The sequence below is a fragment of the Schistocerca serialis genome, chromosome 6, assembly GCF_023864345.2.
Source record: "Schistocerca serialis cubense isolate TAMUIC-IGC-003099 chromosome 6, iqSchSeri2.2, whole genome shotgun sequence".
NCBI classification, from domain to species: Eukaryota; Metazoa; Arthropoda; class Insecta; order Orthoptera; family Acrididae; genus Schistocerca; species Schistocerca serialis.
The window spans coordinates 608,729,077-608,753,897 of record NC_064643.1 but is presented as its reverse complement, the minus strand read 5'-3'; the positions used below and the strand labels follow the sequence as shown (position 1 = coordinate 608,753,897).

Below are 24,821 nucleotides of genomic sequence, written 5' to 3'. Positions count from 1 at the left end.
CAGGTCGACCTTGTCTGTTAACTGACATAGACCGCCGACAGTTGAAGAGGGTAGTAATGTGTAATAGGCAGACATCTATCCAGACCATCACACAGTAATTCCAAACTGCATCAGGATCCACTGCAAGTACTATGACAGTTAGGCGGGAGGTGAGAAAACTTGGATTTCATGGTCTAGTGGCTGCTCATAAGCCACACATCATGCCTGTAAATGCCAAATGACACTCCACTTGGTGTAAGGAGCGTAAACACTATTGAACAGTGGAAAAACATTGTGTGGAGTGACAAATCATGCTACACAATGTGGCGATCCGATGGCAAGGTGTGGGTATGGCGAATGCCCGGTGAACATCATCTGCTACCGTGTGTAGTGCCAACAGTAAGATTCGGAGGTGGTGGTGTAATGATGTGGTCGTGTTTTTCATGTAGGGGGCTTTCACCTCTTTTTTGTTTTGCGTCTCACTATCACAGCACAGCCCTACATTGATATTATAACACTTTCTTGCTTCCCACTGTTGAAGAGCAATTCAGGGATGGTGACTGCATCTTTCAACATGATCGAGCGCTTGTTCAGAATGCACGGCCTGTAGCTGAGTGGTTATGTGACAGTAACATCCCTGTAATGGACTGGCCTGCACAGAGTCCTGACCTGAATCCTATAGAACACCTTTGGGATGTTTTGGAATGCCAACTTCATGCCAGGCCTCACCAACAGACATCAATACCTATCCTCAGTGCAGCACTCTATGAAGAATGGGTTTCCATTCCCCAAGAAGCCTTCCAGCACCTGACTGAATGTATGCTTGTGAGAGTAGAAGCTGTCGTCAACGCTAAGGATGGGCCGACACAATACTGTATTCCAGCGTTACCGATTGAGTGCACCACAAACTTGTAAGGCATTTTCAGCCAGATGTCCGGATACTTTTGATCACATAGTGTATTTCATCGACTAAATCTGGTCCTGGGTTCGATTCTTGGCTGGGTTGAAGATTTTCTCTGCTCAGGGACTGGTTGTTAGTGCTGTCCTCATCATGTCATCATCATCATCTCATCCATGACAGTTGCCAGATTGGGTTGTGAAAAAATTGGACTGTTTAAAAATTGGGACTTGGTATGGGCACTGATGACCATGCAGGTGAGTGCCCCACAAACCAAACCATCATCATCATCATCATCATCATCATTATTGACTAGCTCTGCCGTACCAATATCTCTGCTATATTTAGCCTCAAAACCCACTGCACATTATCAAGGTAAGATACTGAGCTGTCACTTCAAGCATATCTTGATTGGAAATAAAAGTGAAATTAAACTGCAACAAGTGGTTTAAAATCCATGAGCTTTTTGCAGAGTACTTTTCACCCACTGTCAAGTGGTGATTGCCTTTTTCGTTTACATCTACGATCCTTATATAGCCACACTGCCATCTGTGAATCACTGCTGCCTGCTCCAATGCCCTATATATTAATGTTCCCGTTGCGCGACCACTGCACCTGCTTCAACCTTCCAATGGCCAGGTCCCATGCTGTGCTTAACTGTAGACCATTGTCTTTATTGAGGGTGTTGTCAAAAATTTTTATGTCGGTTGCTTGTTTAATTATGCTCTTGCAGAAAGTGCTAGTCAATGTGATAATTGAGGTCTCTTCAAATACAGTAAAATGCCTATTTTTTAGAGTATGCTCTGGTATTGAAGGCAAAAGCATCTGTCGTGGTCTACTCAAGTACTGTTCAGTAGTATGCACAGTTTGTCTGATATGAAACTATCCACTCTCACATGGTATTTTATATACTTTTTGTGTTCTGAGGCATACATCGTCTTTCACAGGCCTCATGAGTTGTTGAATTTTTGTTGGAGCCGTGAAGACAGAACTGATTTTATGCCTCATTTGGAGATGGCTAACGTTTGCTGTTACTGAGCCACAGAATGCTGAAAATGCAAGCTTCAAGTACTCTTCAGCGTCCTTCTGCTTCCTTGTTTTTGGGAAGATGGCTTGTGAAATCCGGCATTTGTTATAGCCGCTTTACTTACTTACTTACTTACTTTCTATCAGTGGTTCAGTTGCTTCAGCAGGTTTTCAGTGTCTGAGATGGCTTGCGCTCAATGCACCAAGGTCTTCGGAACTGAATGTCTCTGCAATGAATGCTGATAACAGTTAGTGTGTAGATATCAGTCCATGTGGATGGGTTTCTGGTAAACAATGTGGTTGAGACACCCATTTGCTTTAAGGTGGACGCAGGCGTCAAGGAATGCAAAGGCAAGGCACCATTAGTCTCTACTTCCATTGTGAACTTGACAATGTTAGGGATATTGTAGATGTGGTCCAAGAATTCTCTCAGCTTTTCATGTCCATGAGACCAGACACTGAACGTGTCATTGACCAAATGATAAAAGCAACTGGGCTTTGCAGGAGCCACGTCCAGGGCAATGTCCTCAGAGTGCTCCATAAACAGTTTGATTATAACTGGAGCTTTTGGGCTCCCCAATTCTATGCCATCCATTTGATTAAAATAATTTCCATCTTACAAAAAAATGCAATTTTGGCAGAGTGTGGTTAAATAAATCCTCAACAGTGCCACATAATAACTGGGAGAGCATATATCTGCAATAGAGGTTGGGAACGCACATGAATAATGACACCAGGCCAAAGCTGACCATGATGCATCCTCCTCCAAGACACAGGCATTTAATTTGACTGACACAAAGATTTGGTTGATGCTGGATTATGTATCAAAACTTTTCGTGGGATGCAACATCTAGAATAATGAGGAAGATGTTGGAGCTTCTCAAGTGTTCTTAACTGGAAGAGAATGTTATTAAAAATCTCTCTTGGATATGTCAACCACCTGCATTCTGTGGCCTTCCAATGGTTCACGAGAAGAACAAAGCTCTATGTCTTATTGTGAGCAGCATTGGATCGCTGACTTAACAGACTCACAAAATATCTGGCCAGCCTCCTTGATCTCCACATTGATCATTGTGTGCATCATGTCAAGAATATGACTGACTTCATCAGCTGCATTAATTCCTGCATCTTCGAGAAGGAGATATTAAGGTCAGCTTTGATGTGATGCTATTTATTCAAGCACATACCCAACTATGATTCCATAGATCTGCTTTCCCACTTTTTTGATGGCACTTTTGTGGATTTATTCAGGCACATTCGGACGTCGTCATATTTTTTGTATGATAGAGAATATTTTAATCATACAGATGGCATTGTGATGGGGAGCTCATTAGCTCCAGTTATAGTCAACCCATTTATGGAGCACTTTGAGGACATTACCTTGGACACGACTCCTCCAAAGCCTAGTTGATTTATCATTATGTCAATGGCACATTTGCTGTCTGGTCTCATGGTCATGAATAGCTCGGAGAATTCTTGGACCACATCAACAATACCCAAAACATCAAGTTCATGATGGAGGTAGAGACTGGTGCTGCCTTGCTTTTCTTGGTGTCCTCATCTGGCATAAAGCAAATTGATGTTTCAGCTACAGTTTCTTCTGGAAACCCACCCACTAATATCGGCACACTAACAGTTACCACCATTTGTCACAGAAACAGTCTGTTCTGAGGACCTTGGTGCATCGAGCGGAAGCCATCTTACGTGCTGAAGACCTGCTGGAGGAACTGGGCCACTTACAGAAAGTATTTAAGGAAAACAGCTACATCAACCACCAGATGTCGCAAGCCATCTTTCCAAAAACACAGAAGCAGAAGGACCCCAAGGAGGACTTGAAGAAGCTTCTTAGCATTTTGTGGCTCAGTAACAGGAAAGTTTAGCCAACTCCTAAAGAGAGATAAAATCTGTTTTTTCTTCAGGGCTCTAAAAAAAAATTGACAACTCATGAGGCATGTGAAAGATGATGTAGGCCTCAGAAGGCCAGGAGTATATAAAATATCATGTGGATGTGGACAGTTTCGTGCGGGCTCCTGAACAGCAGTACATGAGAGATGCTTTTGCTTTCAGTATCCTGAGAAACCAGTGATATTGTATTGCATTTGCAGTGACATCAGTTATTACACAGACTAGTAGTTTATGGGATAGCATAATTAAAGAAGCGACTGAGATAAAAGTTCGTGATGACTTCCTCAATAAAGATGGTGACCTACGGTTACACATGGCATGGGATCCAACCATCGGAGAGCTGAAGCAGGTGCAGTGGGTGCACAAGGAAACATTACCTTATGTGGTATTGGAGCAGGAGCAAGCAACAGTGATGCCACAGAAGGCAGCACCACTATATAAGGACAGTAGCAGCAGAGGGGGGGAGGGGGGGGGGGGCAAAAAATCGATACGTCAATACTGGTCACCACTCGACATCGGCTGAGGACAAGGTCAAAAGCTCGTGGATTTTAACCCTTCACACAGCTGGAAGCTCGTGAGAATTTTATAATATGTGAAATCTGCTTTCCATTTCAGTTATTTGTGTATCAAGTGCTTTGAAGCAATCCGGCTGTAATAACATCACTGCTATCATTTGACAAAAATCAGCAAAAAGTGGAAGCTTTCAGTCAAATAGTGTGTTTGCTTCAGCAGATGCTCACTGACCTTTGAGATCCTACAATATTCTAGCTAAGTTGTAGCAAGAATTCCATTGTTGAACATGATCGAGCTGTGTAAGCAGCAGCTGTTGTCACATAAACTACATTATTGATAGTCATCTATTTGATAACAGTAATTTTTTTTTGTGATGCTTCTCGGACAAAATGACACTGTGAGAACAGTTCGCGTTTCCACTTGCAGAGAAATGCTTCCTTCTCATGGGTAGAAAGACAGGAACACAAGGTGTAGAAGAATTCTCATTGTACTCCCAGTTAGTTCTTAAACCATCTTTCTTTTTTGTTTTCTTTCTGGTCAGTTTGTGTGTCCCTTCTGTGCTTGCACCCTTGGCAGTGGCCAATCTCACCACACACTTGGTACAGCCCCGCATATAACTCAGTTTTTACCACACGTCTTTCTACTGCACATAAGGATACCTTTTGCCTTGGAACTTATATTCTTTATATGAGGGGCCCATGGTAGTTTTGCATCCAGGGTTATCCCTAGCTACTTCACTGGTGGAATTTTGTTGAAAAGCTTAAGATTCCAGTTTGTGTCCTAGATACACTTCCTCATGAACAACAGTTTTCATGGGACAAACTTTTAGGTCCTCTTTCCTGCACCAGTTTTGTAATGATTTCAGAGCACATTGTTGCTATGTTTTTCATGTAAATAGTGAAAAATGTTTAATATGAAAAACTGGTTGACACAAAATAATACTCCAGTTGAAACGAAATCATGTCATTTCATACTTTTTTCTTTTACTATGATACACATAATTCTTTGAAACACAGAGACTTTGATTCTTGTATGAACAAATATACTTTCTGCAGTCATGTCATCACCCAGTTATGTTTTTTCTTTGCCCCCCTTCTCACTATACCAAACAATGTAAATGATGGTTCTTATTGTTGCTGTGTTGCCTCTTGTTGTTAGGTGTTTCAGAATTTGCATATTGTGTGTCGAAATCAGTGAATTGTGAGTCACAATTCTTTCATGTTTTTGTTTTAAGTACATGTACAATAAATTCATTTTTTACAAGTGATGGCAGAGAAACCGAGATGAGAATAAACTGCTATTTCTCTTAAAATGTAAATGGAGCTGCTTAAGGCAGTTAATGGAAAAATAGTGATCAGATTATTTCAGTGTTTGAGTGTAGTGTGTTCGAGTCAGAGGGAATGGGTAAATGCAAAGATGTAGAGGCTGCTTTACTTGTTTTGTTCAGAAATGCACTAGTATGTCTCAGAATGCTCAGGATCTTTATTGCTTGTAAGTTGTAAATGAAACAGCAAAACAAATGGATACAAAATTTTCTGAAAATCCAGATTAGTTGGAACTTTGTAGGAAAAGAAACAGTACAGTATTATGAAATATTTGCTGTAAAGACAACAAAATATTAACAATTGTGACTACTGGTTGGTTCCAGTGTGAGATGTGATTTATTCGTCTCATAACATACGATTTTCAGATCACTTAATTTGATGTATTTTATATGCATTTGTGAAATAATGCTGCTGAGATACATACTACGGTTTCCAGTATACAAAAAAATAAAATGTATAATTATCTTGCTAAAACTGATAAACTGTCTTCAGTGAATTCTTCACTAGAATAATAACAATTTTCCACCAGAAGAGTAAAGAGTAATACTTTCAGTGAACCAAGCTCAGTGTCAAATATATTACTGCCTTGAAAGTATCTTTGGGTTTGCTGCTGAATCCTAAAATCAACTAGATTCAGTATTTCGGTGATCCAACTGTTTGCCGTCTTCGGGAGAATTCTGTTTCTGCTGCTGAGTCCCACTGAGAACTGATCAGTTCTCAGCAGGACTTAGCAGCAGAAACAGCATTCTCCTGAAGGTGGCAAACAGTTTGATCACCAAAATATTGATTTTAGGATCCGGCAGTAAACCCAAAGAGACTTCAAAGACTTATAATGTCCAGAAAGCCTACGAAGTCATATTATGTTACTGCTTGTCACTTCATTGTAATTTTCTAGCACTATATATTCTTGTGTTTGGGCATAGAGTGTGTTGAGAGTTTAGAATTCTGTCTGCTGTGAGTGCTGTAGTTGCAGTCAAAATGGAAAGAGTGATGTGTATACTGATTTTTATATAAGAACAACACTACCTTCTTTGTGCAAAGGAAAGGAATAGATAGTATTTTAATTTTTTAATAGCATCGGCAGTATATCCAATTTTTGGCAACACACGTTTGTAATGATTTTCTTTTGTAATGCGAGGAGTCTTGTGAAATTTGCTAAATTTCCCCAAAAGATTTGATGAATAAATGCCTCAAAGTGGCAATGGTAGAACTCTACATGGTTTTCTTCTTGTGAATCCTGATTATTGAAAGTTACCTTTATTTCATTCCAAGCTAACCATTTAGCATAATTTTGATAGTAGTAACATTGAGTTTCAGTCCATTTTGATGGAACCAAGATTCAAGTCCTTTTTTAAAAGTATTTTTGACACTCTTTCAGGAATCACATTTTTAGTTAGAACTGATGTGTCATCAGCAAATAAACTTGAATGGACATCAATAGCATTGGTATGTTATTTACACAGAAAAGGAACAAATAGGGACCCACTTTCAACCCTTGTGGAACTCCTTGGAAAATTGTTTTCCAATTTGGGGTGTTACTGTTTGAAACTGAAGTTACAATTTTTCTTTATTTCCTATGTGTTATGTAAGACTTGAACCATTGTAAAGCAGTGCCCCTAATTCCACATATCTGTAATTAGTAGAGAATTAAGGAGTAGTTCAAGCTTTAATTAGATCATAGAATATTCCTTTGACTTTTTTATCCTTATCTAAAGTGAAGTATATTTTTTAATAAACTCATTGATAGCATTTGCATCCCTGTTGAAATGCAATTTTGTGGTTAAAAAATAATTCCTCATATCCTCTGTTGAAACCTTTTTGAAAAAAGGTTTTATCTCGGCATAGTTCAATACATTTGGAAAACAACCTGTCTCAAAAGACTGATTTACAATAACCGACTCTGGTTGTGAAGTGGTATTATAGACACTCTTGATTACAGATGTGGGTATTTGAACCCATCCAGATGAGGCTAAGTTTTTTAAAAATTATATTTTATTTTCCACATTCTGTTGGGTGATTTTTTTTTCCAGTAGTTTAAAAGATATGTTCTGGATGTTTTCAAAGCTTAAGAAATTTGCCTGATCTTAATAGGCTGCCATTTTTATATTGGTCTCATTAATTTTAAGAAGAATTCATTGACACAATTTGACATCTGAGGTGGATTTACTGTAGTATCATTTTCAAATCTAATTCTCAAAATCTCTTGACTTTTGACTGCAGCTCCTAATCTTGACTGAACAGGTCACACTACTTTTGTCTTATTTCTGTGTTTCAGGATGAATACACTATTTGCCTTTTTTTTTTTTCCTGCCACTTCAACTTTTCTGAATACAGCTTTATAGTACTAGTATAACAAAATCAGCATTTCTAACAACAGAAAAACCAGGATGGAGTAACGACAGTATTGTGAAAATGATAGATTGCAACTCAGGGTCTCCTCCATGCGGTGAACAGCAGACAGGTGCAACAGAAAGAGTGCTGTACATCTGAGATTTCGGTGAAGAGGCGCCTTCTTCCAAAATATAAAACACAAGTGTGTGTGCGCGCGCGCACACACACACACACACACACACACACACACACACACACACACACACACACACACACACACATGCCCACTGTCTCTGGGCATTGAGGCCGGACAGCAAGCAACCTCACCTGATGGGAGAAGCAATCTTGGTGGTGGGAGTAGGGACAAGTCTGGGTTGGGGAGGGGGGGGGGGGGATAGCAGGGTTGAGTCTGATTGTTAGGGTTATTGGCAAAAAAGTGTTCCCACTGTAGGAAAATGTAGAAGGAGAGAAGATCTTTAACAAGTCGAACATGATTAACTTTGGAAGTGGGGTGAAAGTTAAGGCCTTCGGAAAGGATGAGACCACCTCCTTCTGCACTAACATCCCTAATACCCATGGCCTTGTCACTATTGAACACTAACTTTCCCAGTGCCTGACTGATTGCAAACCAACAATCTCCTTCCTAGTCACCATGGCCACCATCACCCACAATTACTTCATCTTTGAAGGAGTTACCTACATACAAATCCATGGTACAAAATAGGCACCCACATAGCACCATCCTTTGTCATCCTATTCATAGTCTATCAAGAGGAATCTTTCCCAAACACCCAGAATCCCAAACCCCTCATCTGGTTCAGATTGATTGATATTTTTGTGATGTGGGCCAACACCCTACCTACATTCCTCCAGAATCTGAATAACCTCTCCCCCATTTGTTTCATCTGGCCCTCCTCAACCCAACAAGCTACCTTCCTCTATGTTGACCTCTACCTCAAAGATGGCTGCCTCAGTACGTCCATCTATGTCAAATCTACCAACTGCCAGCAGTTCCTCCACTTTAACAGCTGCCTTTCATTCCATATTAAGAAGTTTTTTTGTACAGCCAAGCCATCTGTTGCTGCCACATCTGTAGTCATGAGCAGACCCACTCCAAATATACCAAGAGTCTCACTGAGACCTTCACAGACCTAAATTAACCCTCCCAACCGTATATAGAAACAGATCTCCAGTGCCTTGTCGCTCCAGTCACCTACCAAGTCCTACATTCCCACTGTCCACTCTCACACTCCCCACATGATTCAGTATCACCCAGGACTGGAGAAACTGAAACTCATTCCCTGCCAGGGTTTGGAATACATCCTGTCGTGCTCTGAAGGGAGGAATATCCTACCCACTCTTCAGACAGTGGCATTTTGCTGCTCACTGAATGTACAGGATATCCCTATTCTAGCCCTTCTCCCAGCATCTTGTCTCACGGTTCATGTACTTGTAATAGACCTAGATGCAAGACCAGTCCCATACATTCTCCCACCATCAGTTACTCCAGTCCAGTCACAAGCATCACCTATCCCATCAGAGGCAGTACTAACTGTGAAAGCAGTCATGTGATGTACAAACTAAGCTGCAGCTGCTGTGCTGCATTCTATTTGAGGGTGTGGCAACCAAAAAGCTGTCTGTACATGTGAATGGCCACTGACAATCTGTGGCCCAGAGACAGCTGGACCACCCGTTGCTGAACATGCTGCCGAACACGATGAGCCTCAATTCTGTGACTGGTTCACAGTGTTTGCTCTCTGGATCCTTCCTACCAAAGGCAGCTTTTCTTGTTTGCACAGTTAGGAACTCTCGCTGCCATATATCCCATGTTCATGTAATCCCCCCTGGTCTCAACCTTCTTTCATTCTTTTCCTTCATCCACCTATCCCCTTCCATGCTCCCACTCCAGCACTACACAGTCTTTTATTCCAACAATTTTTTTTGCCCTTCTTTCCACTCCCCTTTCACCCTCCACTCTTTCTCAAACCACCTGACTGCACCTAGTAGCAGCCCTATCCTACCCCACCATGTCCCTGACGTCCTCTAACGTACAAAGATTACAGCATCCCCCACTCCTACCCTATTATCCCTCCCCTCTGCTCCCCTCCCCTTTCCTGCCCCAGCCTCCTCCTTAACTGCACCACCCAGATTGCTTCTCCCATCAGGTGCAGTTGTTTGCAGTCCAACATCAGTGGCCAGAGACAGTTGTCATGTGTGTGAGTTGTTTGTGTATGTTTCTGTTTTAGAATAAGACCTCTTGGTCAAAAGCTCACATGTATAGCAGACTGTTTGTTGTGCCTGTCTGTGACTCAACATCTCCTATGTTTGGTGAGTAGCAATCTAACCTTTTCATAACATTGTCAAGATCAGAATTTCCGTTTGATTTTAACTCATTGTGCAGTTCTCCTTTTCTGCCACTACACATTTTTATTCCTTGTATAATCTGGTTTAGTTTACTTGTTACTTTCTTTTGCAAAGATCTAGAAGGAAAATATTTATTATATATATATATATATATATATATATATATATATATATATATATATATATATATATATATATTTAATTTAAGAATTTGTCGTAGTTTATGGCACTTGAACTGTAATGATCTACAGAACAGCTTACAATACTTAGTTTACTGCAGAATAAATCCATCTTATTTTTACTGAAATTCATTTTTATGTGCATTTCTGGGGGGTTTAATTGATCTTCTTTTGGGAATACGGTTAACATAGCTGCATGATCCAAAGTACCTAGACCTAAGTAGTGCTTATTTTCATTTTCAAACTGGTAATTCATAATAATATTATCAATGCAGATCACTGACCTGCTGTATTCTCTAATACCTTCAGAAAAGTTTAAAATGTTGTCAGATTTCTGATTTTTGAGTCACTGCTTTCAATTAATACATTTAAGTTGAAGTTTGCTATAATGACAACTTTTTCCATAGCTAAGAACACTTTTGTTACAGCACAACCAGTAATTCTATAAATTACTGTAATCGCTGTATTCAGAACGCTTAACTCTATAGAGCACTTCTCAAACACACTCTCGTCATTTAAATAATTAAAATTTTCTCCTGCTTTACAAATTACTGAAGAGTCAACAAGAATACAGGAGCTTCCACGAGATTTCTTACTCCTACAGAAGCTGCTAGCTAACTTAAAATTATTAATACTGTTTAAACTCACATACATACTGTTAACTAGTCCACAATGCCTTTAGTACTTGAAAATCTAAGACAAAAGATTTCTCCGGCACCAATGAAATTGCTTATTTTACTCATGAAATTATGGTTTAAGTGACAGTCATGTTCAGGAGAGAAATTCTCTAAGGAAAGAATTGCATTACTGATAGTATGTAATTCAGAGGGATCAGGCAGTTATCATTATTTGTCCTTGGAATAATTTAAAAACCATGATGGTTCAAAAATGTAATAAAATACCATTTGCAGAGACAGTGCATAAAATAGCATGAATGGTGGCTGCTGTGTTCACTATATGGATTTTCAGCTAGGATAAACAATTATTATAACAAGTGCAAAATCACAATTATTGTTAATATTCACCTGGAACACCTAAATACTAAATTAAAAGCTATGAAGTTTATATTCATCCTCTAAATACAAGCATGCTACAGTGATGTGATCACATCATTACACACAAACTTGAATTTTCACTATTTGAAGCAATTGATCTTGAAGATATTTATTCAGAAACAAATCAAAAGATTATTTCTCTATCAGTTTATTATATGGATTACATATTTTGCCCTTTGCATATAATTTGGTGACCCCACAGATGACTGAAAATTGATTTCACCCTGCAAGATTTGCTGAAGTACCAGATTCATTGGCATCTCAAAAATCAGCAGATATTGAAACAGAGCAGTTTCTGCCTTGTTAGACTGCCCTACAGTGTCACTATATGCAGTCGGTGGTGGTGGTGGTGGTGGTGGTGGTGGTGGTGGCGGCGGCGGCGGCGGCGGCGGCGGCGGCGGCGGCGGCGGCGGCGGCAGTGGCGGCGGCAGCAGCAGGAGTGGTGATGGTAGCTGTGGTGACTGTAGAATCCTGTTTATGAGATCATTCAAAGCTCCAAAGTTCTCATCAACGTAGACGACAAATTTGACAGTGACATCAGCATTGCAGTTCCTGTCCACATTATATCAGAATGCGGAACATTATGAAAAATGTGTGCAGCTATTTAGATGCTCATTCAACTGAATAAAACAGTGGATGGTACTGAACAGTTCTGTCGAAAATGTGATGCTGACAATAACACCGCAAAAACAGTGAAACATTTCTTTTTCTGAAAATCATTAATATACTGCATTTAACATTATAGTGTATACATGTACCTAAGAGAGCAAATTTTAGCAGGAAACTGAATTAATATACCATAATGGAAGTAATTGTGTAAATACTGTATTGCTTTAAGTATTTTGGTTTTTATGTAAACAAACGTGGCTTGAGGGAAATGTGTAATATGGCAGCAGTGCAGTTCTCTACCTTAATGCTGTGTGTTTGGTATTCAAGAGCACAGCTCTGATATAAAATTAGTTTTTGACAATAAACGCGGTTCTGCCATTGATTAAGAAATTTAATTGGGGTAACCAATGCCCTTGGATAAAATATTCTTGGTTCATTTGCAATGCCATATTTGGATAAATCATCAGTATTTTGATATGTAAATATAGGGTGACCATAAAAAAGTCTCCCAGTTATAAATTTTAATAGTGTCATCAGCTATAGGCATTGTAGTGGGTTGGTTCAAGGTCACTATTCAAGAGTAATTCAAACCGTTTTAGATAAGCGCATTCACAAGTACTGCTTTTTTTTCTCCTCATGCAGCAGTAGGTACGCAAAATGGTGACTCCTGAGTACAAGGAGCTTTTTGTTCTGCAGTTTGCTTAGAGTGATTCTGTAATTATAGTTCATTGTGCATTTCATTAAATTTATTTGTGATCCCCTTTGTGGCAACAACATCCGCTGTTGGTGTAGTCAGTATGAAACGACTGGATGTGTGTGTAGACGGCCGCTGTGGCCGAGCGGTTCTAGGCACTGCAGTCCAAAACCACACGGCTGGGCTGCTATGGTTGCAGGTTCGAATCCTGCCTTGGGCATGGAAGTGTGTGATGTCCTTAGGTTAGTTAGGTTTATGTAGTTCTAAGTCTGTGGGACTGATGACCTCAGATGTTAAGTTCCATATTGCTTAGAGCCATTTTAACCATTTTTGATGTGTGTGTAAAGGAAAAAGCATGAGGAGACCAATAGTGTCTGAAGAGGAAGTTTAACCTGTCAGAGCAGCTTGCCTTTGTAATCCTAAGAAAGTCTGTTCAGAAAGCAAGTCAAGAACTTCAGTTGCCAAAGTTGACAGCAAGGAAGGTTTTAGGAACATGTTTACACATGTATCCATACCAGTTACAGTTGGTACATGCTTTAAAACCAGACAGCTGTGGTGTATGTCATAACTTTGCAAGTGAAGTGTTGCAGGAGGGAGATGACTTCCTTGATCATTGGTGTTCAGTGATGAAGCAACTTTTCATTTAAATGGGAAGGCAAATTACCCATAATGTTCGAACCTCCTCATGAACTTGTACATTATTGAAGAGGCTGCCCAAAATTAAACATTTTTTTTTTTAGTTCCCTTATAGATGAGGCTTATCTGGGGTGTTGCAAGAGTGGCTCTTTCCCCAGTTAGAATGTGAACCTCAGAACTTTATTTGTCAATATGATGGAGCCCCTCCCCAATGTCATCTTTTTATATGGATGTTGTTCAATGTTGAAGTTACTGACCACTGAGTTTCTCATAATGGTCAATACGACAATGGATTCCACATTCACCTGACCTCATGCCATGCAATTTTTTACCTCACACCATGCAATTTTTTCCAATGTGGCTTTTGGGACTATTTGGATTTTAGGTTGGATGTGTGCTGTGTAACTAAAGGTGCATGTTTTTAAGAAAATCTAAGTTACTTTTCTGCAATTTGATGTCTGATCCATTGTAAGTAATGTAAATTAAACCGTTATATTATACCATCAAAAGTGGAACATTCCTTTATGGACACCCTGTACATCAACTTTTATCAAGTGGAAGCAAATAACTATTGAAAAGTACGATGCTGTATCCAAATTTTATTTATGTTTTCTATAGTTTTTTCTGAATGAGGTATGAAAGTTTTTATGACTGTATAGTTCACTGATTTCCGAACCAAAGACACTTTAGATAACAACAGCGCAAATACACTTTTTCTGTTTAGCATTTTATTTTTCAACACTGCTGCTTTCAGAAACTAGAAGAAGTTGTAATGGAATAATTTCATTGTTTCATTTGGGAGTAAATATTGAATGTGACTTTGTTTCTTTCTAAACTTCTTTAACAAGAAATTACTTCAGTATGGATAATATGTTGTAAAAATACAAAAGCATAAGATTCAATGATGACAGCATAGCACTGTCGAAACTAGTCATCCAATAAAATGCTTTTTTAATGATCTTGACTTGTGAAGATTTCATCAGTTACCACTCATTGTAGATCACCCCTGAAGCTGACCATTTCATGAATATATAAAAATCATCAATATATGTCACTGTTCATTGTTGCCTACAAAAGAAGAAATTGCGTTAGTACATAGTATTGCCCATGCTACTCAGAGAATCTCCTTACTAGTTTGATTCTAGTTTTAGGATTTGCTGCTACCTTTATTTGCTCTTCGTGTGCTTAAAATACTGTCTGCAACATAGCGTGTAACAGTGAACGTGCACCACTCCCTCCTCCCTCAATACATATTCCATTTGCAGATGGTAGAGGGAAAGAATGACTGGTGATACACACTTCTACATACCTGAATTTCCCTTAATTTTATCATAGTGAGCATCATAAAAGAATGTGTGCTGTGGGAAAGAATGTATTTGCTGATATGTCTTGGAACATTCACATGTGAAAAGAAAGAATAAACATAATGTGAAATACATCATCATTCTAGGAGCTAATTCCAGTGAATTTTTTAAAAGTACTCTGTGATTCTCTTTGCTGCTTACTAGACAAAATATGTGAAACTGCATGGATTTTCTTTCAACATGTCCTCTGTGTTCCTTTAAGGCCATGATAAGTGTGTCTGAGTGATTTGCAGTAATTCATAATAAATGGTAGAAGAGTTTCCTAGTTTATTTCGTTCATGGAGGATTCAAATTTCATTCGGGTTTTTATAGTGAATCTGTCTGGCTACTGTTTCCCCACTAGAATATTTGCGATGTCATCCTTGTTAAATTGCTCTAGGTATGTACTCCTGTATATTTTATAGTATTTATCAAATTCAGTAGTTGTTTTTCAATTGTACAGGCAAACTACACCAGATCTTTTAACATATTTACACATATTTCATCACATTCACATGTCAGTTTTTGCACCAAGCATTGAGTATTTACTTGGCTTCTTGCAGTTTACAATAATTTCTAATTAGGTGACCTCCCACTATACAGTTGTATAATCTGAAAACAGTCTGTGAGAACAATTGCTGACATTTATGGCCACTCATTCATGTAAATCATCAATAGTAAGGGGCATGTCATATTTTCTTGTGGTACACCTGATGCTACTTTTACCCCAATTATGTTTTTGCATTGAGACTCATTCAGCAAGTTGTGTATTTTGTAAGTTTTCAGTCCTATTGCAGTTGCTTGCATGGACTGCTATCTGATTGATCCTAGCTCGTTAACCTCTGCTTCGGTTTCAGTAACACATTTTGAAAAACACAACTGTAGATGTATTATCAACTTGTAAGATGTGTGAATTGGTTGTTACCAGAGTCATTACTTCTTACAGCAGTAGTCCACATACTAACAAAATTTTTGATACACAATACTATTGAGGTGGTAATAACTGAAATGAAACTCGGAAGTACATTTTCTCAAAAAATTTAGACTGTGGTCTGGGAAAGCAATATACTTAGTCAATAAGAGAAAATAATAAATTTTTGTGTTTTATTTCCTCTAAACATTGATGTATTATTCTGACGCTACAATAAGGTATAACATATTTATGTTTCAGGTTGACCGTGAGATGCGAAATGCTCGAAGACACCTTCATACACATACAACTCCAGGCATAGGTGGTGGGGGCCGAGGTGGCAGCAAACCTAGGTTTCCTCAGCCAGGGAGCAGATCACACTCAAGTAGTGGTGGTCGAGATCATTTCTAGCCCCGCCTCCGACATGGCTTTGGCGGTCGTCTACGCCTTTTTACCTGTGTCCTTGCACTTGCTGGGAGCTCTTCCATGTGGTGAACTCTACACACATTTCAGTACAGATTACAAACATCGCTATGGATGTGGCTTTTACGTTGGCTGTGGCAGTGTCCTCATATTTCCTGTATAGTGTGAACTAGGCATGTCATATGCTAACATTGCAGTTTTAGAGTGGTACGTGTTATCAGCAAGAATTCTTGTGGTACTAAATATTAGTTAGCTGATAAGTATTTAACAATTGTTTTCGTAATTAGTTGACAGCCAACATGTACGCATCTTACCATCTTCTGAATCCAGGCGTAATGGTTTTCCATTATAAATAGGAAGAATTAAACTCATCAGTGAAATTTCTGTGTGGAGTACAACATTTGATGAGGCATCAGTGCAATCTAATTTCATGACCATGAGTCTGCAAAACCTAGGTAGTTGGTGTAACTGACATCAAGTTCATATTGAGAATACCAATTTGCGTTGAATTACCGTGGGCAGTTTTAAAATGCCCATATATGCAAACCACCATTGGATGGATCTTGCAGATATGATTTTGGGTAGTACATAGTTCAAAGAAACGTGACTATAAGGATATTCCTCTTAATTTCCTGTTTTTATGGATGAAGTTATTTATGTATTTACTTGCTGGTTGTCTTAATCATGGCTTCCGCTAAGCAGCTCAACTTATTGCACAAACCACTTTTACACCGAATGTTTCCTTAAAGCATAATATTGAACTGCAGCAACTTGAAGATAATGTAATTTTATATGAGGCAAATTCTTTCTAGCTGTTGCAGTGAATCTTTACCTGTCTATCTCATATCTCCCCCCCCCCCTCCCCAAACCTGACTTTGGCACATGTTCTAGTGGCTTTGCATTTTGTCTGTTCATCCATTGTTTGATTCATCCATATAATTTATTTCTTTGAAAATATGTTATGGACTCTCTTTTCAATGGTGGTTTCTAAAACATGCCAAAATAAACGTACCCTTCCATTCAATTGCTGTAAATATTGAAGCTGTTGTATACATAAATTTGTTGATCATGAAATCCTTGTATAGAATCTGTTAGTGTATTGTACATGAGCATTCCTTGTAAATACTCATACTGTGTGCTGTCTTACCTTTTTATTTGTTTTATTGTGTCAGTACTTTGGTAACAATGTAAAATGTGCTAGTTCCCCAGAACCGTAAAAATAGTAAGATATATTGCAGAATTTTTTTCTGCATGTGCTAGAAATGGAAGAACATAGCAAAATAGGGAAGAATGTCTGAATAGCTAATATATCCTCTTTTTAATTGTACATTGCCTATAAAGAAAACCCATGGTTCAAAAATGGATTACTGTGTTCCTGTGACTATTATTTTTCAATTTTTTTTATGTGTCTCATTCATTCCTTTCTTGGTGGTAGTAATATGATGTTAATTACTGATGACTATATTTTGTGCAGCCATTAATAACATTCTTGTTGCTCTTTACACAGGAGAAAATCAATAACAGATTATTATAAGACGTTGGAGTATTTGTATTACTGCAATTATAAACTAAAACAACGGGCCAACGTGGATGACGTATGGTTACTACAGTTATGACTAAATTTATCAGTTTTGTTGTTCTTTTTCAATACTTTTCATTTATTTGGTTAAAAACCATTTTGTGAGTTTTATCCAGTCAGCTATCCTAAAACAAATAGGAATTTAAAAAGATCGTGGAAGTGTAATACCGTCTCTAATGATACCAATATCAATGGCATGTTAAATTCTAGAACTAATAGTGTTAGTAAGCCTCCAGATTTTATGCTGATTTTGTTTGTTTCTATGTCATACATTAAATATGCACAAGACCAAATAAGAGGCTATAAATAACGACACAGTGCTGATCCATTTTTAACTGATTTTTTTCCTTCATCCACATATTGCCTTTTTTGGGACTACTCATTTGCAAGGTTCTGTCTGTTGCCATATTCCATTTGTATTTTAAATTATGGTGAAACTATAGTGCCAGGGGCAAATGCTTTGACTTTTTAGGGATATCATTAACACCCTCACCCCTTCAGCCCTCCCTGTTCACAATGGATTTGTAATGTAACCTTTAACTATTTGTGGGGGACTGAATGTAACACATGTTCTGTACAAGAAATAATATTTGTTTCAGTAATGACTGATTAGTATAGAAATTAGTATCAGCTATTTAATATATATGTAACAAGTGAAACAAATGGTTAAAATTTGGATGCCATACATAGGGGCAACAGAAATATGATGCTGGTATGATCTATATTAATATTTTTTCCTTCAAATTGAACAGATTTTAATATGATGCTTGTGTGTCTACTGTCTTAATCCAGATAAAAGTTTGTCACTACTTAGAAAGCAGTGCCAGAATTATAAAGAAAAGCTATCATAAAAATGCTTTTTAAAACAGAATATACTTAGGCAGAAAATGTTAATTTGTTGCCGTGGAAATAGTGCAGATACTTAATCGTACAATATAAAGTATGAGATGGCTAATGCAGTCAATGCTATCTAATGCCATTAAAAGAAGGGGGTGGGGGCAAAATATTGGTCAGTGAAACTGACTGCTTTTACTTACTTTGTTGCAGTATTTTTTGTCAAATTATACTTTAGAAAATGTAACAATGTCCAATGTTTACTGTAAGATCAGCAGATATGTTGGAGCATTTTAATGTAGTTTCATTGTAGTGAGATGTGGTAGAGTGTTTCTGTATACTTCTTACTTGCATAATAGTTTAGCAAAACTTGGTTCGTTGGAACCTTGAAGGTGTATTTTTGTCGTTTTTATTATCATTATTAGACATTATGTGGTTAATTTGTAAGTTTTATCATAACATTTGTGATTAAATTAATGAATTGACTTAAAGCTGATTAAAAACTAGTCCTGAATCGTACTTGAAGCAGCTGTTTTGCTCGGATATTGTATAGTGTTTATCAAGAAATTTGTACCAATTACTGTTGTGAAGAAATTGTATTTTATGATGTCAGTTATTTTGACTCTGGGGCTCCCATTTTAATATACTTGAATGGTTGTGTTTTATGTATTTTATGCATATGGTGCACATATGTGTATCCAATTGCTGTTGTACAATGATAAAAGGACAAGGATAGTGCAGAGGCAGCCAAATTTGACAATTGTTGTGAAGGTCTTTGGAGTTTTGACCTTTATCTACCCATCTGTTCTGTTCCGATAGTCCATCTTTCAAAGAGCCAGTCAATATGTGCTGTATATGTCCGAGCCATGCGGAACAGTACAGTCCGTCCCCTTATAGGATAGACACTCTACAAAAAATTGTCCATCTCTCTCTCTCTCTCTCTCTCTCTCTCTCTCTCTCTCTCTCTCTCTCTCTCTCTCTCTCTATCTGTGTGTGTGTGTGTGTGTGTGTGTGTGTGTGTGTGTGTGTGTGTGTGTGAACCTGTTAGTGCAGTGTGCACATACGGAAGGGTGTTGGTGCATGTGGGGCTATGAGAGACAAAGTTAGTACTTTCGGTGCAGCATTTAGTTGCAGAATGTTTCTGTAATCATTTTGATGACTTGGTAGCTATTGAATAATGATTAATTATTTTAAAGATTCCGATGTTTGTATTTGTCTTTTGTATTATAATTTTCTGTGTAAATTATCCATATCGTACACTTTGTTATTAATTTATAAACAACTTAAAATTTTCTGCTGTACTCTGAGGCGAAAAGCTAATGTATACAAGAAGAGATGGTATTGGTTATTGTGTAATTTCCCATATTACAAACCCGTATGTGATTTGATTCAGTCAATGTACCTTAGAATCTAATAATTGTAACTTAAATCGAATTTTTACTGTTTAAGTGCAGGATTTAAAGAGCATTTCGTATCTTGCTAAGTGCAGTGCTTAAAGACTGATTCATAGTTGTGTGCAGTAACCCTGTATTAATTACTACACAGTTTTTAGCTGTTTTTGGAAATGATTCTTCAGAATAGTGTTACAGGAATTGTTAAACCATTCCAAAAATGTTGTTTTCTTTGGAGTTTATTTAACAGATAGCTTACACAAAATTAATGGTGGCAGCAAATTGTATCTTATTATTTATTGTTATTAATTGACTGTGGTATGAGTGCATATTATTTGTAATGTTTTTAATACTGTGTACTTGGTACAAAAGAAATGTTTTGTTATTTTATTGTTGATGTTTTAACCATAAATATATATATATTAATAATCATTTTCTTCTTTTTGGAAGCAAATTTCTCAAAAATGTGAGTATATGCATATATAGTATACGTGTAGCTCAGAGGGAGAATGTATATGGTATTTTTCTTCTGAAAGCCAACCGAAAGATAAAAGAATTGTTCAAACTCAGTGAAAAACTTCCATTATATTTTCTTGTTGGGAGGAGGTGGACATGGGCATTGGACTTGTATTTTTCTCTACACACCAATTGGTTATCTCATTTTTGTGACATGCAGTGTAAGAAAGATGCCCAATAGAAGATCTACAGAATTCATTAGACTTTTGACAGTTCTGATGTCTTCTCTTTTTGTTAAACTGCTGTGCAGTTTATTAATTTTTATATAATGTCTCTAGAGCAGATCACACAGTCCATTGATCTGTTGTAAAAAATGACCAATATCAGGTTAAACCTGCCAGTTTATTGAAATTGTATTATGAAATCAAAAATAGATATAAACTTTTCATTAAACAAAAAGTTTTTGTGTTCATTTTTACCTGCACTTCTTCATTACACCTGAATTGCAATAAAATGTTTATAGGAAGCAGTATGTTTCTACTTGATACTTTGATGCTTCCATACTCTTTCCCATAATTATGTGGTGCTCATAAAAATGAAACATTGTTGTGATTCAAGAGACATTTGTCATCTTGCGGAATTTTGTTATGTACTACATAATTTTATCTCATAAATCCAGGTCACTGGCTATAATACTCGACAATGTGGCATCTTTGGAGAGCACTAATGTTAGTTTTGTGAAATTTATGTCATGGACATCTTTCCACAAATAACCAGACCCACAGATATCTGTAAACGAGAATGTCCTATAAAACATTTTTCCACCTGTTGTGTCCTCCTTTTCATTATCACATTACAGTTCATATATGCATTGAGTTTTTCCTCTCAGATTTCCTGAATAGATGCTAAGAAGTAGGTTTATGGCAATAAATTTATTTATTTCGTTTAGATACTCGTTGCTGGAGCAGTGTGTGGCTTCTGAGAGAAGTACATTTTTTTCTCCAGCTTCTGTTTTGTCCAGAATGAAATTTCAGAAGGATTAGTTGCAGATTTGGCAGCATTTTTTCTCACAAGTTATTTGCTTTTTATATCATTCCAGGTTCCGTCAAGTAATAAAATTTTTACAGACCATGGAATAACAATGTTTTAGTATTCGATAATACGTTGAGAGGCATCATACCTTTAAAGACTCTGCAAAGAAAGAGGAGCACCAAAAGGGCTGCCATATCTTGAAACTTTCCTGGCACAAAGATACAATTGACCACCTTACTATAAACAGAAAACTGTCCTAGACATATGTAAGTTCTGAATTTACATTTCAGTGACTTGGCAGAAAGAATCACATGTGTTCTAATATAATCTTACTGAATTGTAAAATGCAGGGTGTACATAAATCCTCTTTGCAAATTCAAAATGCAGAGGCAAACAAAAGACAGATTAATGAAAATTATTACAAAATAACACACACAACTTTTTTGCTCAGATTAAGACAGTTCTATATAGGCATGATTAGGGAACATGGTTTACTTCCCCTCGGTTATGAAATGATTTAGCAACTGGATACTAATTAGAATAAAAACCTGTCATACGTAACTTCGCAGATAAATTATTCCAGCATACATCGGTTTAGACCAAGAGAGAGAGTAGGCCAAAACTCATGTCCACAACTTAATATAGAACAACCTGCCTGGCACAGTAAATGGAGGATAAAAGGAATTTGTGACTTAGTTGCAACACAGACATACCTTTGGATGCTGTGTACCTACCTGAATTCTAGCCACACTTACTCCACCTGTTAACCTACCTGCCCTTGCTTGTGATGCCATTATTGTTACGCTGTGTTCCCATATGTGAAACCTGATGGAACTTTGCTTGAATACAACATTACGCAAGGGGTCAGTACATCACAAAAGAAAAAAAAGACTAATCTGGCAAAATCAAACAGGTTATTGAGGCTTTATGTCCTCCAATTAAGTTGGTGTACACATGTTACAACATTTATGCAAAGTTCATGATAGCTCTCATCAGAATTAAAGGAGGTTGCACAACTGAAACTGTTTACAATTGACAAGACAATTCTGCCCTAACAAATTCCTCTTCTGGAACACACTGAAATGATTCTCCCTTCATTCTTACTCTCATAAAATGTCGTTTCTGGATGGACTATTTTTCTTTCCCTGATTGCTCCTGCCTTGGAATCTTCCACTAGCTTTTCTTATTACCAAGGGGTGTCTGCCCTTGTAAATTTCATCTGACTTTTCAGTATTCAAATTTTTATGATGGCATCCAGAAAACTCTCAGATGATGCACTATAAACCCCATCATGATGACTTGGTATACTTGGGCACTTTGTTGCGCCATCTCACATCAATGGATGCCACCGGCCTCTGTGCGCTACCACGGATTATGATTTCAGTACTTAATTAAAACTGAAATATCTCGCGATCCATAACTCTTCATCACTGTGCAGTTTTTACCTAAGTGTTTGGTACAAACACTTAAAATAAATGACCACATCCATACACCTTTTGTTTCCAACCTCTTTCTTTTGGTACTCAGTTCTTATGATTCAGGAAACAAGTACATCAGCAACGTATGTGATCAGTGAATGAACCTATCACTGCCATGTCTCAATTAGCTGTTCAAAGGGCATAAAGAGAGGTCAGTGACGTCCTGTATTTCTGTTTGAAGCATAATATTTTTGACATTGCCCCCATAAAAAGAAGTTGAGGGAAATGATATCTGCTGATTGAGGTGGCTAGGGAATTGAGCCACCCTTTTCAAACCAACCGGTATGCAAATGTTTCAGTTTGGAACTCTTGAATACGTGGTCCCCAGTGTGGTGGTGCACCATTTTGCTGGAAAACGGTGGTTGGTTGAAAGTCATGTAGTTAGGGTGTACAACATTTGTAGTTATTGTATAAAACATTCTCGGACTTCCTGCTGCATCAGTCAGAGTAAAACCTTAAGCTTTTGATGTACCTCCAACACCTTTGTCGGGAGCAACTGACAGTCAAAACTGCTTCTGTGGTGGGCTTATATATCAGCGTCTGATTGGTCAGTAATTACATAATGCTGCCACGGGTTGTATTAGTGTCTGTGCTGGTGGCACCACCACACCTGTAGTAACATAAACATTGCAACGAATATCTCTGCCTCTTCTCTGCATTGAGAGCTCTCTTCCATACCATCTAAGATCATATCTGCTGTCACAGTTGAAGTTCCTGTCACAATATCTGCTGTCACAGTTGAAGTTCCTTCATAATTCTTATTCCTACAGCCACTTTAATTATAGAATCTCAGTATGTAGGAGCCTGACACAAAATTTTTGTTTTGTCGAATAGTATTTCACATTTTTTGTGTGGTTGCACTCAGCAACTGCAGATTTCTCCAGTTCTTGATTTTTAATATGCCACTAATATTCTGCACAATGACTGAAAATGGTGCAGAACTAACTGATGTAATTCCTACTGCACTCGCAAGGAATGTTATAAATCCCAGGGATCCTGAGACTGAGACTATCCTCAGTAGGTCTTAGCATCTCCTTTTTCTGCTTAAAGAGGTCAGAAAATATGTCTTACACCTTGTCTTCCCAGGACTCTTCCTATTTTTCTGGATGTAGAGCTGCAGAAAGGAAGGAACATATTCAGTAGCTCATCATGTGAATGCTCAGCATTTTCACGTTTCCTTTATTGGAGAACACTGATCCATAGCTGTTCTTTCGGAAGATGTACTTCAGATGTTTAGTTTCAGAATCTAAGTGGTTCTAGTCAAAAAGGGGTTTTGCTATGTGTACCATTTAAAAACTGCTCTCTCCTGGACTGGATGATGAAAACTCCGGGCACTAAGATATAAATCATTGTGCATCAGATTGCGGTACGCTGAGTGGCTGAGGCATCCATCAGACTTTCATTGTACCGACACATCTAAAAGTAGCACCTTCCTTCTTTCTCGGTCTGGACAGTGAACTGGATGTTTGAGTGCATACTGTTCATATTTTTAAGGATATGCTCAAGAGCTTTTACACCCTGTGGCCAGACTATAAATGTGTTGTGAGCATAATGATAAAGTGAAGATGGATGAAGGGGAGCCAAATTTAATGTATGTCCCTCAAAATGTTCCACGAAAAAGTTGGCAACTGCTGGAGGCAGTAGAGAACCTGTAGCTATTCCATCCATCATTTCATAAAATTTATCGCCATTCAGTAAATAGGTGGTCGTCATAACATGTCAGAACAACTTCATCGTTTCAGGAGGATAATGCTCTGCCAACAGTTTCAGTGTGACCTGCACAGGAACTTTTGTACATAGTGAGACCACCACATCCACACTGACTAAAACATTGTTTGGGCCATCTCTAATCTGTTAATTT

At 38.0% G+C, this 24,821-nt stretch overlaps 1 protein-coding gene across 1 annotated transcript in view; it reads left to right on the top strand.

The window, feature by feature from the left end:
* LOC126483861 (protein bicaudal D) overlaps positions 1-17,437 on the top strand; it is a 110,302-nt gene extending 92,865 nt beyond the window's left edge. Inside the window, exon 13 of the mRNA XM_050107083.1 lies at positions 16,029-17,437. Within this exon, the coding sequence (XP_049963040.1) occupies positions 16,029-16,178 (150 nt within the window). The 3' untranslated portion in view covers positions 16,179-17,437. The remainder of the gene's footprint in view (positions 1-16,028) is intronic.
* The last annotated feature ends 7,384 nt before the right edge of the window (positions 17,438-24,821 follow it).